The sequence below is a fragment of the Pseudorasbora parva genome, chromosome 16 (assembly GCF_024679245.1).
Source record: "Pseudorasbora parva isolate DD20220531a chromosome 16, ASM2467924v1, whole genome shotgun sequence".
Taxonomy (NCBI): domain Eukaryota; kingdom Metazoa; phylum Chordata; class Actinopteri; order Cypriniformes; family Gobionidae; genus Pseudorasbora; species Pseudorasbora parva.
The window spans coordinates 11,745,575-11,759,246 of record NC_090187.1 but is presented as its reverse complement, the minus strand read 5'-3'; the positions used below and the strand labels follow the sequence as shown (position 1 = coordinate 11,759,246).

Below are 13,672 nucleotides of genomic sequence, written 5' to 3'. Positions count from 1 at the left end.
GGGGGGGGCTCCCAACACTTTACCGTCATAAATATCCCTCTCCTGGTCGGTGGCGCTCTGTGGAGCCGGCCATTTAATGTTGAGACGAGCGGCCGCTCGTTCACACACATCCAGGAGGATGGATTCAGGCAAGGCCGCGGGGGCGCTAGCCTGGGGAATAACAGAGGGCGGGATGGCCTCCTCGTCCTCCGAAATTCCAAGAAGGCCCGCGTCGTCGTAATCACCGGACCCGGCAAGATCGTCGGCGAGCGGGAGGTTACCCGTGAAGATGTCCTCTTCGGGGAACTCAGGATTGGGCTGGTCAGCCAAAACAAGAGCCGTCGCGCCCCGGGAGGTCCCCGGTAGCGCGCTATCGTCACCGTGTTCCATATCCGAGTACGACAAGTCGAGCTCGCCACACTGAGTAGCGGCAACTTTAAGGCGGTGTCGCAGGAGTTTCTTAGGCAGTACCAGGCAGTAACTGCAGTTCTCCGGGTTCTCTATTGCCTCCTCTGCGTGCTTGAGGCCCAAGCAGACCACACAGAAAGGGTGAAAATCCTTAGCGGCGATAAGAGACCCACACGCGGCCGGGCAGGCCCGTAATAGGCTAGACACAGAAGGAGAAGACTGAGAGAGCGACATACCCGCGAAAAACTCAGAAAGGTCCGTGGCGGCAGCCGTGGAACAGGAAGACGGACGAGAGCGCGAGCGGCTCCGAATGCAGACACAGAATGTGGCAGAATAGAACTGTCACGCCCGGTGGAGGCTGATCTGGCGATATTTCCTCCTGCAGACAATAAGTGAGCAGCGCAAATCTAACCGAACTGTGTCAGTGCAGAGATCGCGAGAAGCGAATGTCAACTGATGTACAGTAGCGTATGCAGCCCATATATGCCCGCTGGTAAGGGGTGGGGCCTTACTGGGCATTGGCTGCGCGCTCCTGCCTGTCTTGTCAGACTTGGTGCAATTGGATGCTTCTGCAGAGGTCAGGTACGGATGCCCTTCCCATAGGTGGATCTCGAAACGAGATGATGAAAGAGAACCAATTGTATGCTATATAATCTGTAGACCATGATGATGAGTAGGGACATTTTGGAGTCAACATCTAATTGTCAACAACAATGTTTTTAATGTTTCCTTTCTCTTTTCTTCCAGAACATTCCAATCCCAACTCTAAAGGAGTTTGCCAAAGCCATGGAGAGGAACACTCATGTGAAGAAGTTCAGTCTGGCTGCCACCAGGAGCAATGACCCTGTTGCCGTGGTTAGGGACATCATTCATTCACTCAATGTTTGTGTGTTCTGGGTTGAGACTGGACAAATGCTGCCTTTAGTCATGAACCTTGAAACAGTGCATTAACTCTTCCATGTGCAGTACATTAATGTATGTTGTGCGTGTTAAGTGTGTTTTCCAAACTAAACCTCTGCTGTTGTTTTTCCATCATTGCTGTTGGTTTCCAGAACCACAAAATTAATTTTAAATAGTTATCATTTGTAAATCCTCTGAAAAAATGTGTACAACCAGTTTTAAATATATTGAACTCTAAATAATACATAAGTGTCATTACTTGTAACTGTGGTTACTGGTGTTAAGCATTCTTCACTTAAAATGAAACCCATCTTTAATCGCATTCAATCAAAACATATTGTATGTGTAATATACAGACGGTCCAGCATGAGAAACAAGAATATAAACCAAGTGATCGGTGACAATTTGTAGCTGATAAGAGATGCTGTAGTCTTGTAAAGATTTGTGTGTTTCTCCGTTCACTGCAGGCCTTCTCAGACATGCTACGAGAGAATAAGACGCTAAGGAGTTTGAATCTGGAGTCTAATTTCATCACTAGTGTAGGAGTTCTGGCTCTGGTAGAAGCACTGCGGGACAATGACACGCTCTCAGAGATCAAGATCGACAACCAGGTACCGCCACATGGACTCAACCACATGCTTTTAAAACCAGCAAGCCATTTTCTACTCTGCAGAGCTACTTGCCACATTCACATAAAAATCAACTGGTGTGTGATTACTGTCAAGGATTTGCATCTTTTGGATATTTTACAGCATCTTTCAACTTTATGGCATACAGTTTTTTTGAACAAGATTAATACCTTTATTCAGCTAGGATGCCTTAAATTGATCAAAAGTGAACGTAAAGACAAAATATTTGTACATCAAATAAATGTGATTCTTTTAAACTTTCTGTTCTGAAGAATCCTGAAAACAAATTATCACTGTTCCACAAAATTTTGAGCAGCACATCTGTGTTTGGTAATAAAGGAAATGTTGCTTGAGCACCAACAAAAATCATATTAGAACTTTTCTAAAGGATCATTTGGCACTGAAGAATGGAGTAATGGCTGCTAAAATTTCAGCTTTTCCCATTTTAAAATATATTAAAATAGCAAACGATTATTTTAAATTGCAATAATGATAACGCTTTATAATAAGGTATAATTTGTTAACATTAGTTAACTATATTAGTTAATATGAACTGGCTTCCAACAACTTCCAAAGCAGTTATTCATTTTAGTGTTAGTGATTTCAGCATTAACTAATACATTGTAATAAACAATAGTTGTATCTGTAAATATTATTTAATGGACCTGATTCATATGACCTAACAATGAACAGTTGTATCTTTTTAAATTAATGTTGACAAAAAAGAAAAAATCTGTAAGAAATGTATCACTCATTGTAAATGTATTCAACATTTTGGGTTGGAATTTCCAGCAAAAATGGCCACATCATAATAAAGATACTTTATACCTCAATGATTAATTACTCGAAATGATTTTACTCACTAAACCAAATAAAATAAAAGTAAATCAAATATTAGTAATGATAAAGCTTGTAAAGTTGACTATTTGAGAATCTACAGGTCCTTCTAAAAAAATATGTGAGTTATTTTCCATAATGTAGTAATAATAAAAAAAATAAACTTTCATTTATTTTAGATTCATTGCACTCCAACTGAAATATTTCAGGTCTTTTATTGTTTTAATTCTGATGATTTGGCTTACATCTAAACATTTTTTGCATATTTCTCTGGATGTTTCTACTCCAGACTCAGTCCACTGCTTCCTTCAGGTCCCCCAAGGTCTGGAATCGGTCCTTCTCCACAATCTTCTTCAGGGTCCGGTCACCTCTTCTCGTTGTGCAGCGTTTTTTGCCACACTTTCTCCTTCCCACAGACTTCCCACTGAGGTGCCTTGATACAGCACTCTGGGAACAGCCTATTCATTTAGAAATTTCTTTCTGTGTCTTACCCTCTCGCTTGAGGGTGTCAATGATGGCCTTCTGGACAGGGTCGGGTCGGGTCGGCAGTCTTACCGATGATTGCGGTTTTGAGTAATGAACCAGGCTGGGAGTTTTTAAAAGCCTCAGGAATCTTTTGCAGGTGTTTAGAGTTAATTAGTTGATTCAGATGATTAGGTTAATAGCTCGTTTAGAGAACCTTTTCATGATATGCTAATTTTTTAAGATAGGAATTTTGGGTTTTCATGAGCTGTATGCCAAAATCATCAGTATTAAAACAATAAAATACCTGAAATATTTCTGTTGGTGTGCATTGAATCTAAAATATATGAAAGTTTAATTTGTATCATTACATTATGGAAAATAATGAACTTTTATCGCATATGCTAATTTTTTGAGAAGGACCTGTAAATCTAAATAATCTAAATTATTTTATGAAGACATTTTTCTGTAGTTACGAAAATAAAACGGGATTACATTTTTAGTAGGTCTCTGCATTAAATGGGTCTTAATTCAGTTATTTAGTTATGAATATAGGTTGCATCTGTATACAATTCAGCACTGGTCTGGGTACTAAATACGTTGAAATGTGTTTTAAACCTTGCTATTTTTAGACACTATGCAGGCAAATGTTACTCATAGTGAAATGTCTGTGTGTGTGGGCTTACATAAGCCCGTCTAATAGAGATCTTTCCGATGTGTGTGATGTTGTTTCTCAGCGGCAGCAGCTCGGTACGTCGGCGGAGATGGAGATCGCCAAGATGCTGGAGCAGAATACGAGCATTGTGAAATTTGGGTACCAATTCACCCAGCAGGGTCCCAGATCTCGTGCCGCTGCTGCAATCACAAAAAACAACGACCTGGGTAAGAACACGACCTAACACACATACACTCTGACAAAGACACAAGAAAATCATGCGATTAATCGCGATTAAACATTTTAATCATTGCCCAGCTCTAATATATATATATAAAACTCCAATTGTATTCATCTGAAAGAAGAATGTCATGCACACCCCCGATGACTTGGGTGAGGGTAAGTAAATCATTGGGTAACTTTCATTTTTGGGTGAACTTTCCCTTTAAAAACATACTTCATTACTGATGCACATCTATAATTGACTTATCAAGATACTCCACTTATTCATTACTCCACAGCTTGTTAAATATTTCACAGACAATGATGTTAGCCAGTCATAACATGGCTTTTACATATGTAACAACAACGACTAATGAGTTTAATGTCTCGGGGAATAATTAACTCAAAAGGGATTTAATATTCAATATTCATGAATTTATGAATATAATTTGCCAGTTGTTCATTACGTATTAAAATTTTCCGATAGGGAAAATTGTTTAATTAAATACAAGTAACCCTTTATGAAATTGCTTGAAATTATCCTACTAAGTTTGTCCTGCAAATTAGTTATAGACTTTTCAAATCAATTCTCAATAAAGGGATTACTGCTTTACGAGCGCATAAGAAACATTAACTTTACTGATCAGGATAAGTTCAATATTTCAAATGGTCATACAGTTTACTTTACTAACATAGTAGCATAAGCAGTTAGGTAACGTTTAGATCGCAAGTTTCATTGACTTCGTGTATGTGGCAGAATAACAGATTCAACTCATTAAATGTCTTTTAAAGGTTTAATAAACACAGACTAAAAAAATAACACTACAATTCACACAGAAAGTACATACTAAATATGCATCACGAGAGTAGAAGTATAGATATTAACGAAAGAATACATAAAAGAGAATAATGAATAGACTGAAATTAGAGAGAGATAAAAGAGAGAGAGAGAGACAAAGAGAGTGGGGGAGGGTGAGAACCAACTTTCCTTCAATTCACCAGATAGACCTTCACGGAGTTAATTTATCCCAACGGGAACATAACACACCCTCTTTACAGCAGTTGAATTTGGAAGATAATACTTGCTCTAGTTGTGGCTTCTCGCGTGTGTGCGTTTGTTCCTGCGTATCCGGTGGTTCTTTCCGAGGAAGAGAGGAAAGCAGCTGTTTGCTTTAGCGATGCTTCGTGTTCTTGAAGATCGGATTGTAGAAGAGAAGATTTTTGGAAGGGCTGAGGCCTGCTTGGAGGGCCTGCACTGGTGGCATGGCTTAAGTGCCAGCCCCCCCCCCGTGGGTGTTGGCTCCCACAGAGAGTTGAAGAAGTAAGAGCAGGAGATGTTCGGAGAAGAGAAGAGAGAGAGAGAGACAAAGAGAGTGGGGGAGGGTGAGCAAGGCATGCTTTCCTTCAGTTCAACCAAATACGACCTTCACGGAGTTAATTTATCCCAACGGGAGAATAACACACCCTCTTTACAGCAGTAAGAAATAGAATACTTGCATTCTTTTTGGTTTCGTTTTGGCTTCTCGCTTGTGTGCGTATGTGTCTCTGCGTGTTCAAATGTCCTGCATGTCCGGCGGTCCTTTCCGAGGTTGGGAGGGAAGCGGCTGTTTGCTTTAGCGATGCTTCGTGTTCTTGAAGATCGGATTGTAGAAGAGAAGATTTTTGGAAGAGCTGAGGCCTGCTTGGAGGGCCTGCATTGGTGGCCTGGCTCAAGGGCCAGCCACAAAGACGTGTTGGTTCAGCCAGAGAGAGAAGAGAGAGTGGGGAGTGTAAGAGAGGAGGAGGGCATCCGAGGTCCTCCTTTTATGGTCTGGCCGTAGTCCCACCCTCCAGGGTTAGACTTAACCAATGAGAGTGTTGGGATTTCCCGGCGGGAAATTCCTCAGCAGACTTTATTGCTCTTTGTTTGAAGGTTCGACTCAGTGGGTCTCTGAGTCTTCATACTATAATTAATGCAACAAACACACACTGCATTTTCTGAATAAGTGATATACCTGGAAGTGTAAGTCGTGAAGTGAGCATTAATTTGATAGGAGACATGACATATATGAGGTTATCTGAACTAGTACTTTGTTAAGACACAGACAAAAAGATGCAAAATACCATACAGAAGAAACATTTTACAAAACAATTATGTGTTTACATATAATGTCCTGGGGTGCATGTTCATTTATAGATGGTTTGTCTATAATTTGAGGCAAAAGCTCTGTGTCTCTGTGTCAAAAGCTCTGTGGCCACATTCTTTCCGGCCATAAAAAGATCTTATCAGATGGTTTCCAGGGTGACTGAAGAATCTCCCTCTGCTGTGTTGGGGGGAAGGTCTGCTAGTGAGCACACTTTCAAAACATATTTGTTAAATGTAACTGGCGATTGTGTGTTTGATTCGCCTGAGTCGCTACACATATATACGTTATTAGAGCACGGTAGTAAAAACAGCCTGTATTATTTAGTTCAGAGAGAGGGTGAAAAATTATGATAAAAACCAAACAGTTTTTAAATTATTTACTCTATTATCACTCTATTTTACTCTATTAAATATATCTATAAAGACAATAAAACAAATGCATAACAATTGCTAAAATTTTATTTATATTAATTTACATATTTTCTAACTAGCAAATAAAAGATTTCAAAATGAATGACGTGAAAGTCATAATTTTTAAATAAATCTTTAAAGCTTATTTAGATGGCAACTTCAATCTGTAATCCTATTTTAGTATTTTTTTCTCACAAAGTTGTTAAAATGTGAATAAAAAGATGTAAACCCTGTAACCAACAGTGCACTATGTGTACACTATTTTTATAGTAAATATAAGGTAGCGCTAACCTTACATACAGCACCGTTAATATGACAGCAGCTAGCTTGATATAGCGCAGCATATTTTGAAAGTAATGGTTTTTGTTGATTGTGCGCAAGTCAAAATAAAAGTTTCGACACAATGGCCAAACAGGCTCCGTTTCACAGCCCCTTTCACACTGCACGTCGGACCCGCAATATTCCCGGAACATTGCCGGGTCGCCTTCTGTGTGAAAGCAACCACGTCCCGGAATTGATTACCGAATTGAACCCGGGTCGGGGACCTAGTAACATTGTGGGGTTCGATCCGGGACGAGCGCTGTGTGAACAAAAGCCAAAACTAATGCCGCAACGTGTACGTAGTTATCGTGCGACTCCTAGAGCTTGTTTTTTCAATAATACAACCCTGCAGTGCCAGAAGAGCTAGTCGGTGTTTTAAACGCAGAGAGTGTTCGTATACAAAATAAACTAAAATAAAACAAGCAGAAATGTGTGCAAACTGGACACAAGTCGAGACCACGGAGCTCCTTACTATCCGCGCTGAAGCTAAGATCGCTCGCCATTATACGTCACATCCGGATGTCACGTGTCAACTCGACCCGGGACCGTTACGGGTTGTGTGTGAAAGCGCACATATTACGGTATTTCGCTGGCAGTGTGAATGGACCAAATCTAGCGGCCCGGGAACAAATGCCGGGTCACATTATCCGTGTATTTGCTCGAATCACAGTGTGAAAGGGGCTCTGGTATTAAGATCCGTCTTGGTCGATTGAGCAGAAGTGGACGACTTTAAACTTTGTCGATTGAAGACCTAAGTTTGGTTTAGAAGACAGAAAACGTGACAAGGACAGTGTTTTCACACCATTCCTGATTACTGACACGCGCTCACCACGTTCAGTGTGGTCTTGTGGCTGTCAGAGCAGAAATAAAAGCTCTCCATCTACATCATCTATTTCTACATTCCTATGTAAATTGCACTAGCTTTTTTTCGTGTTTTAGAAAATGTACCCGTCCCTAGACCCTTGTGGAAAGTGGACAAAAGAGACATTAAAATACCAGGTGTAAATGGGAATGCGTGTCGTTCATCCAGAGTGTCTGCAGGGTTTTAAAAAGTATTAAAAAGTGATAAATCAAAATTGTCAAATTTAAGGCCATTAAAAGTGTTAAATGTTGTTTCAGAGGTATTATTTTTTTCCAAATTAGGTATTATTTTTTCAGACTATCAGGTGTCCTATTCTAATTTAAATTCTATCTCCGTTTGCTTTAGTTCGTTTAAATATGGGCTTTAGCATATCTGGGCACATAATCAAAGATCTTTAGTCTCCGTCTCAAGGTATGTTTGATGCTGACGTCATATTCAGTGGTCGTTCGGCATCATCTCAGAACACTGCGCGCTCAACAGAAGTGGCTGGCTTACGTTTTATTTTAGACTTGCTTCAAGGCATATCTTACACGACTATCCTCATAAGAGCAATCTTAAATGATTTATATAAAGTCTAAAATGAAGAAAAAGAGTTGTGAGAGAATGAGGCGCGATCTATAGACAGTATATAAACAGTGAGATCCGCGTGTCTGTCTGCTCTTAAAGGGACAGCAGCCAATAAAGATTCCTGTCAGTAAAGTTAAAGAACAAAGGGAACAGAGAAAATGACTCGCTGCTCTTGACTAAATAACTTTTGTAGCTTTAATAAGGATGAACTATTTCATTTATAGTTTATGCAGTGCAGACTGCATATAACTTTGATAACTTTATTCAATTTCTGTATATTTCCTAACTGTTAAGACAGGAAGGGCAGGACTAAACATGACATTTATTATGGGTTTATTTTGAAATTGTTTTAAGTTTACTTAAATTAAAAACTGTTATTTTTGAAGCCTAATAATAAATGTAAAAAAATTAAAAATCTGTTGCTGTATTAATATCAGTAATACTGGCCTTCATTCATAAAAAGATGCCATTTAAACAAGTATTGAAAATATAATGTCTTTATGTTGTTTCTACATTAATTTGATTAACTGTGAAATTATTATATTAAAAAATATATTTAAAACGTAAAAAAAACATTTCTTTTTTTATTTCGATTAATCACAGAAAAAATGTGTGATTAATCTAGTTAAAGTTTTTAATCGATTGACAGCACTAGTTTTTAGTATTTTGTTAAATTCAACAACTTATCACAGTTATAGAAATGTAGTATTTGGCTCAGGTTTTGTTGTTGGAAAAAAACACTAAATAATTTCATTGCTGAATTACCAAATATTAATTGAAATCAAATGTGTATGCAGTAATGCTTCTCCTTAACCAACCTTTGTGAATGTTGAGATGTATTTTACTGTGTCTGAATGATAACTTATAACAGATTTCCTCCTGGTGTCGATTCTAAATCTATTCTTTTTGTATGTTATATATGTCAAAATCAATGTGTAAATAATAAAGGTCGCTGATTAACACTTGCAATTCAGTGTCGTGATGGTTTTAAAAAATATTCTGAAGGTAGTAAAAAAAGGTATTAAAAAGTAGTAAATTTAACTTAAGGATTGCTGTATATACTCTGTCATCTACTTGTGTATATTAATAGCAGGTGTAAACAGGGCCAGAAAGTTATCGGTTATTACAAAAAGATAGTACAAAGCTGTAGAATAAGGTCCTTTAAAAATGGTATTTTATTCATTGGACTTTCTCTTCCTTTCTCTGTTTCTTGGATGAAGTCTGGATCTGTCTCCTGTTCGCCAGACTTTTAATGATACCACACACACACGGTGTGCTTTACACGTGTGTAAGATGATGTCATGCACCGAGATCTATTCCAGTGCCTTTAGGTATTATGTGTGAGCGCATGGGTTTGACATTTACCCTTTGGCATGAACGCTAACAGCACATGTTGCAAGACGTTGTGTGAGTTTTGTTTGACTCACCTGTACATTGTACAGTGTGATAAGTTATCAGACCTCACGGTTGTGAATTCAGGCCTTATATAGATGTGGACTAGGCAACACTGGTTAACCAAACACACAATCCACTGCATACACAAGCACAAAAACACTAACATGCAGTATTTTTGCTTAGACAGTTATTTGAGTCTGGTACACTTTGCTGCTTATTTTTTCCAAAAACTGCCCACCCAATCAAAACCCTGTAGAAGTTAGCATAAAATGTGCTTACAGAAAATCTAAAAATTATTTACAGCCCGATGGATCCAGAAGAATTTGCGGGTTTCGGGTCAGGTTCGAGTTATTGTTTCATTACTATCTTCGGATTTGGGTTTGTAACTAAGGAAAACTTTATGTATTTAAGGTTCATGTGCCGTCTGCGGTGTTATGGCCAAAAGAGTGCACAAGAGCAGGAAGTATGAGTGTGATAAGGCAAACAATTGAGGGAAAATGTTTGCAGAGCCAAATAATGCAGGGAAAGCTCTGTAAACTATTCTCCTGAATAATAGGAAAATAATTTGTCAGTCTCAGTCACTCCTCGTATTTGCTGGATAACAGGTGAGCCAGGAGATGGCACAAAATTATATATAAACCTCTAAAATTGCTATGCAATAATGTGTAAAGTGAATGGCCCTCATTTATCAAATGTGCGTACACCAAATTTCCAGCATACACCCAAACCCAAGGTGACTTTGAGATTTATTAAAATGGACGTTGGCGTACGGCACGCTCAAATCCTACGCCAGCTCAGGAGGTGGTGTACGCACGTTTTGAGTTCCTAAAAAAATTCCTAACACCACAAAACGCACTGACAAATATATGCTATATTATGACCCACTGTAAAAAACAACAACAACATAGTAATTATAAACTTCAGTGTTTATTTTTGTGCAAAATAGACTTCAATGTTTAATTTGTGTGACTATAGGCTACAAAAGCATTTGATTTGTAGGCATGTATTCCTCCAGTTGAGAGCCTGTGCGCTTTACCTGAAGGTTCAGGCCCGCCTGGCCCGGCAGCTGCGCACGGACTGGGACTGAAAATAATTCAGACTGACAAAATAATACAAATCACATTCTTCTTCTTTTAAATAATAATAATAAAATAAATAATTACCAAATTTTTCTTCTAAATATCAATAAGAGTCATTAATAATAAAAATCATAATAATAATACGAATCTTACAAATTGTCATGCTATTATTAATGTGAATGAATGGTACTCCACATCACATCATCATCATATCGTACACCCCAATAGCCTACATGTGCCGTGATACGAAATTAAATGCTAAATGTTTCAAAACGTGCTGTAAAATAATGCATTGGTAATTTATCATCCAAACAGCTTTAAACTGCTGGAGTGCACTTCTCAACCCCCACACTATTAACAGTACTCTTAATTTAGGTCCACATTTTGTTTTTGTGGGTGCCTTTATTCCAACTCTTTAAACTCTGAAATAAAACAATTTCGTTTTTTTCCACTTCCCTGGTGATGGTCTCGATGGGCGCGTCTCAATCATCTCACTAGTTCAGTAGTCAGGGCACTGATCAGGGAGTCAGCCCATTGACTTATGTCCTAAGTCCTAATCAGTGCCCTGACTAGTGGACTAGTAAGATGAGACGCGCCCGATCTCCACGTCGGAGAAGTTTCGCTTCTTTGCCGTCTTCCGTGTCTCCATGGCGTAAAATGAGGGCGTGGGGGAGGCGGAGACTTGAATATATAGGGGTGTGTTATTCTAATGACGATCGTTTTCAGCCGTGGCATTTATCAAGGGCAGGTATTGCGTACGCCTGGATTGCAGAGGTGCGCACAGCTTCATAAATCAGGCGGTGAGAGAAGTGTAAGCATAATCTTACGCCAACATATACGCCCGTTTCTACACAAGATTGATAAATGAGGGCCAATGAGTGTAAACAGCACAGCACAAATCAAATAGTCGCGCTGCCGTCTCTGTGTCTTTCAAATATCAGAGCTTTGTACAATCAGTAAAATACTGCATCATAAACACTTTCTACCATTTGGTATATTTAAACGTTTTAGGCCTTGAGAACGTAGACAAAATGATAATGCAATGTTTTTCTGTCTGCACTTTTCCACACATCTTTAAAGGTCAGCAAAACATTTCTCTCGTAAGGTGGAGAAAAAGAGGAGAGCCCCTAACAGGGTTGCCAGGTTTTCACAACAAAACCCGTCCAATTGCAACTCACTCAAAACTGTGTTAAAGTAGCCCAATTCCGCAGGAAAACCGCGGCCTTGGCAACACTGGCCCTTGATCGCAGTTCGTGTCCACCTGAGTTCGTGACATCATTCGCCTCCGTCCTTTTTTCAATGACGTACGACTCGTATATTTACTGAGGTATATCCGATTTGACAGTTTACATGGCAGACGCAAATGCACATATCCGATTCAAATCTGAGGATATCGGCATTGATGCATTTTTTTTTTTACTGCTTACGCGTTCACGTGTCATATTCGATCTGTGCCACATCAAAGGAAAAAATTGGAATTGGGTCACTTGAACCATGCAGTGTAAATGGGGCCATAGTGTGGACCAATTTGTAAAGGAGGACCTGATTGTTCATGGCACCAAACAAGTTTTTGGCTGAATCTGGCAATCGTGTGAAGCTTTTAAACAGGATCATGGATTGACTAACACACCTTTGATTTATTAAGCCTCTTAAATGAGCAGATCTCATTAAAGTTTCACATAGCTCACAGCATGTTGACAGAGAGCGCCATGAATGTATCCAATTGCTAACACGTCTCCGTTTTCTCTTTCAGTGCGGCAGAGGCGAGTAGAGAGGGATGTGTAGAGCATATTCTCCTCCCTCTCTCTCTTTCTCTCTCTCTAGCTGATCAGACTTTGTGCCAAACCCTCTGAGGGAGCCGCTTCACCTGAAGAAGGGACACAACTGGATACTTTTCCTCCCTAATGTTAATACTCAATGATCTTTTAATTTTATTTTATTATTGTTGTTAATTGTTGTTTGTTTTTACAGCTGCAACTCTTTCGCAGCTTTTTTTGTTGTCGTTTTATTTTTTGCTATGTAAAACCTTTATTGCCCTTTTCTTTATAAAGTTCTTTGAAATGAAACGGAACAGGTTACGACGGTTTCCTGCACACAAGTTCTATAGTATCTCTTCACGGATCGGCTGGATCAGAACCTGTCGCCCACATTCACTCTGAACAAATCTAGACTCAACTGGACTGGATCTGCTGTGTTCCCTGCTAAATGTGAGCTAAATCTAGATTTGCCGAGTCTGGGTTTGGAGCACAGGTTTGAACAGGGCCACATTAGCCAATGAGAGTCGCGCTGATCGTAATGGACACTCCTTAATAAGTCGTCTATACTCTTGCTGTTAGCTTTACTGTGAGGGCTATAGCCTGGGCTGTGTGTGTGGATGTCATTGGGCAGCTTGGTCGTCTTAAAAACACTCTTCCACACTGCACCTCATCACACGTTCTGATATCACACGTTCTCCCGTCGGTTTTGCTGCGATTGAGGTTTTTCTTATGGTAAAATTCACCTCTGTTCCCAAGACACACCAGCTGATATTGTGTCTGAAGAATTACAGTGCTAATTTAAGATCAGTGCCCCATTTTCATCCACTGTTATTGGAGATGGAAAAACTTGTACTAGATCAGCACTAATGACAGCCTCGGGTGTGTAAATGAAGGTCAAAGGTTTGACGGGTTTCACATATGACTTAAAAACTGTAGACTTCTTAGAGGTTTCTTTCCACCAAGCAATGCACTAAGGGACATTTTCTTCTTTTTACTGCACAAGTAAGCATTTATGTAATGTAGTTATCAATTATAGATTTAGATGAGAGTATTATGCCTGTAG

The 13,672-nt window shown here is 39.4% G+C and overlaps 1 protein-coding gene across 1 annotated transcript in view; it reads left to right on the top strand.

Moving 5' to 3' along the window:
- Positions 1-12,790, top strand: part of tmod2 (tropomodulin 2) — a 62,916-nt gene extending 50,126 nt beyond the window's left edge. The window contains exons 7-10 of the mRNA XM_067419615.1: positions 1,135-1,242; positions 1,755-1,898; positions 3,953-4,097; positions 12,606-12,790. Of these exons, the coding sequence (XP_067275716.1) occupies positions 1,135-1,242; positions 1,755-1,898; positions 3,953-4,097; positions 12,606-12,637 (429 nt within the window). The 3' untranslated portion in view covers positions 12,638-12,790. The remainder of the gene's footprint in view (positions 1-1,134; positions 1,243-1,754; positions 1,899-3,952; positions 4,098-12,605) is intronic.
- Positions 12,791-13,672: the final 882 nt, after the last annotated feature.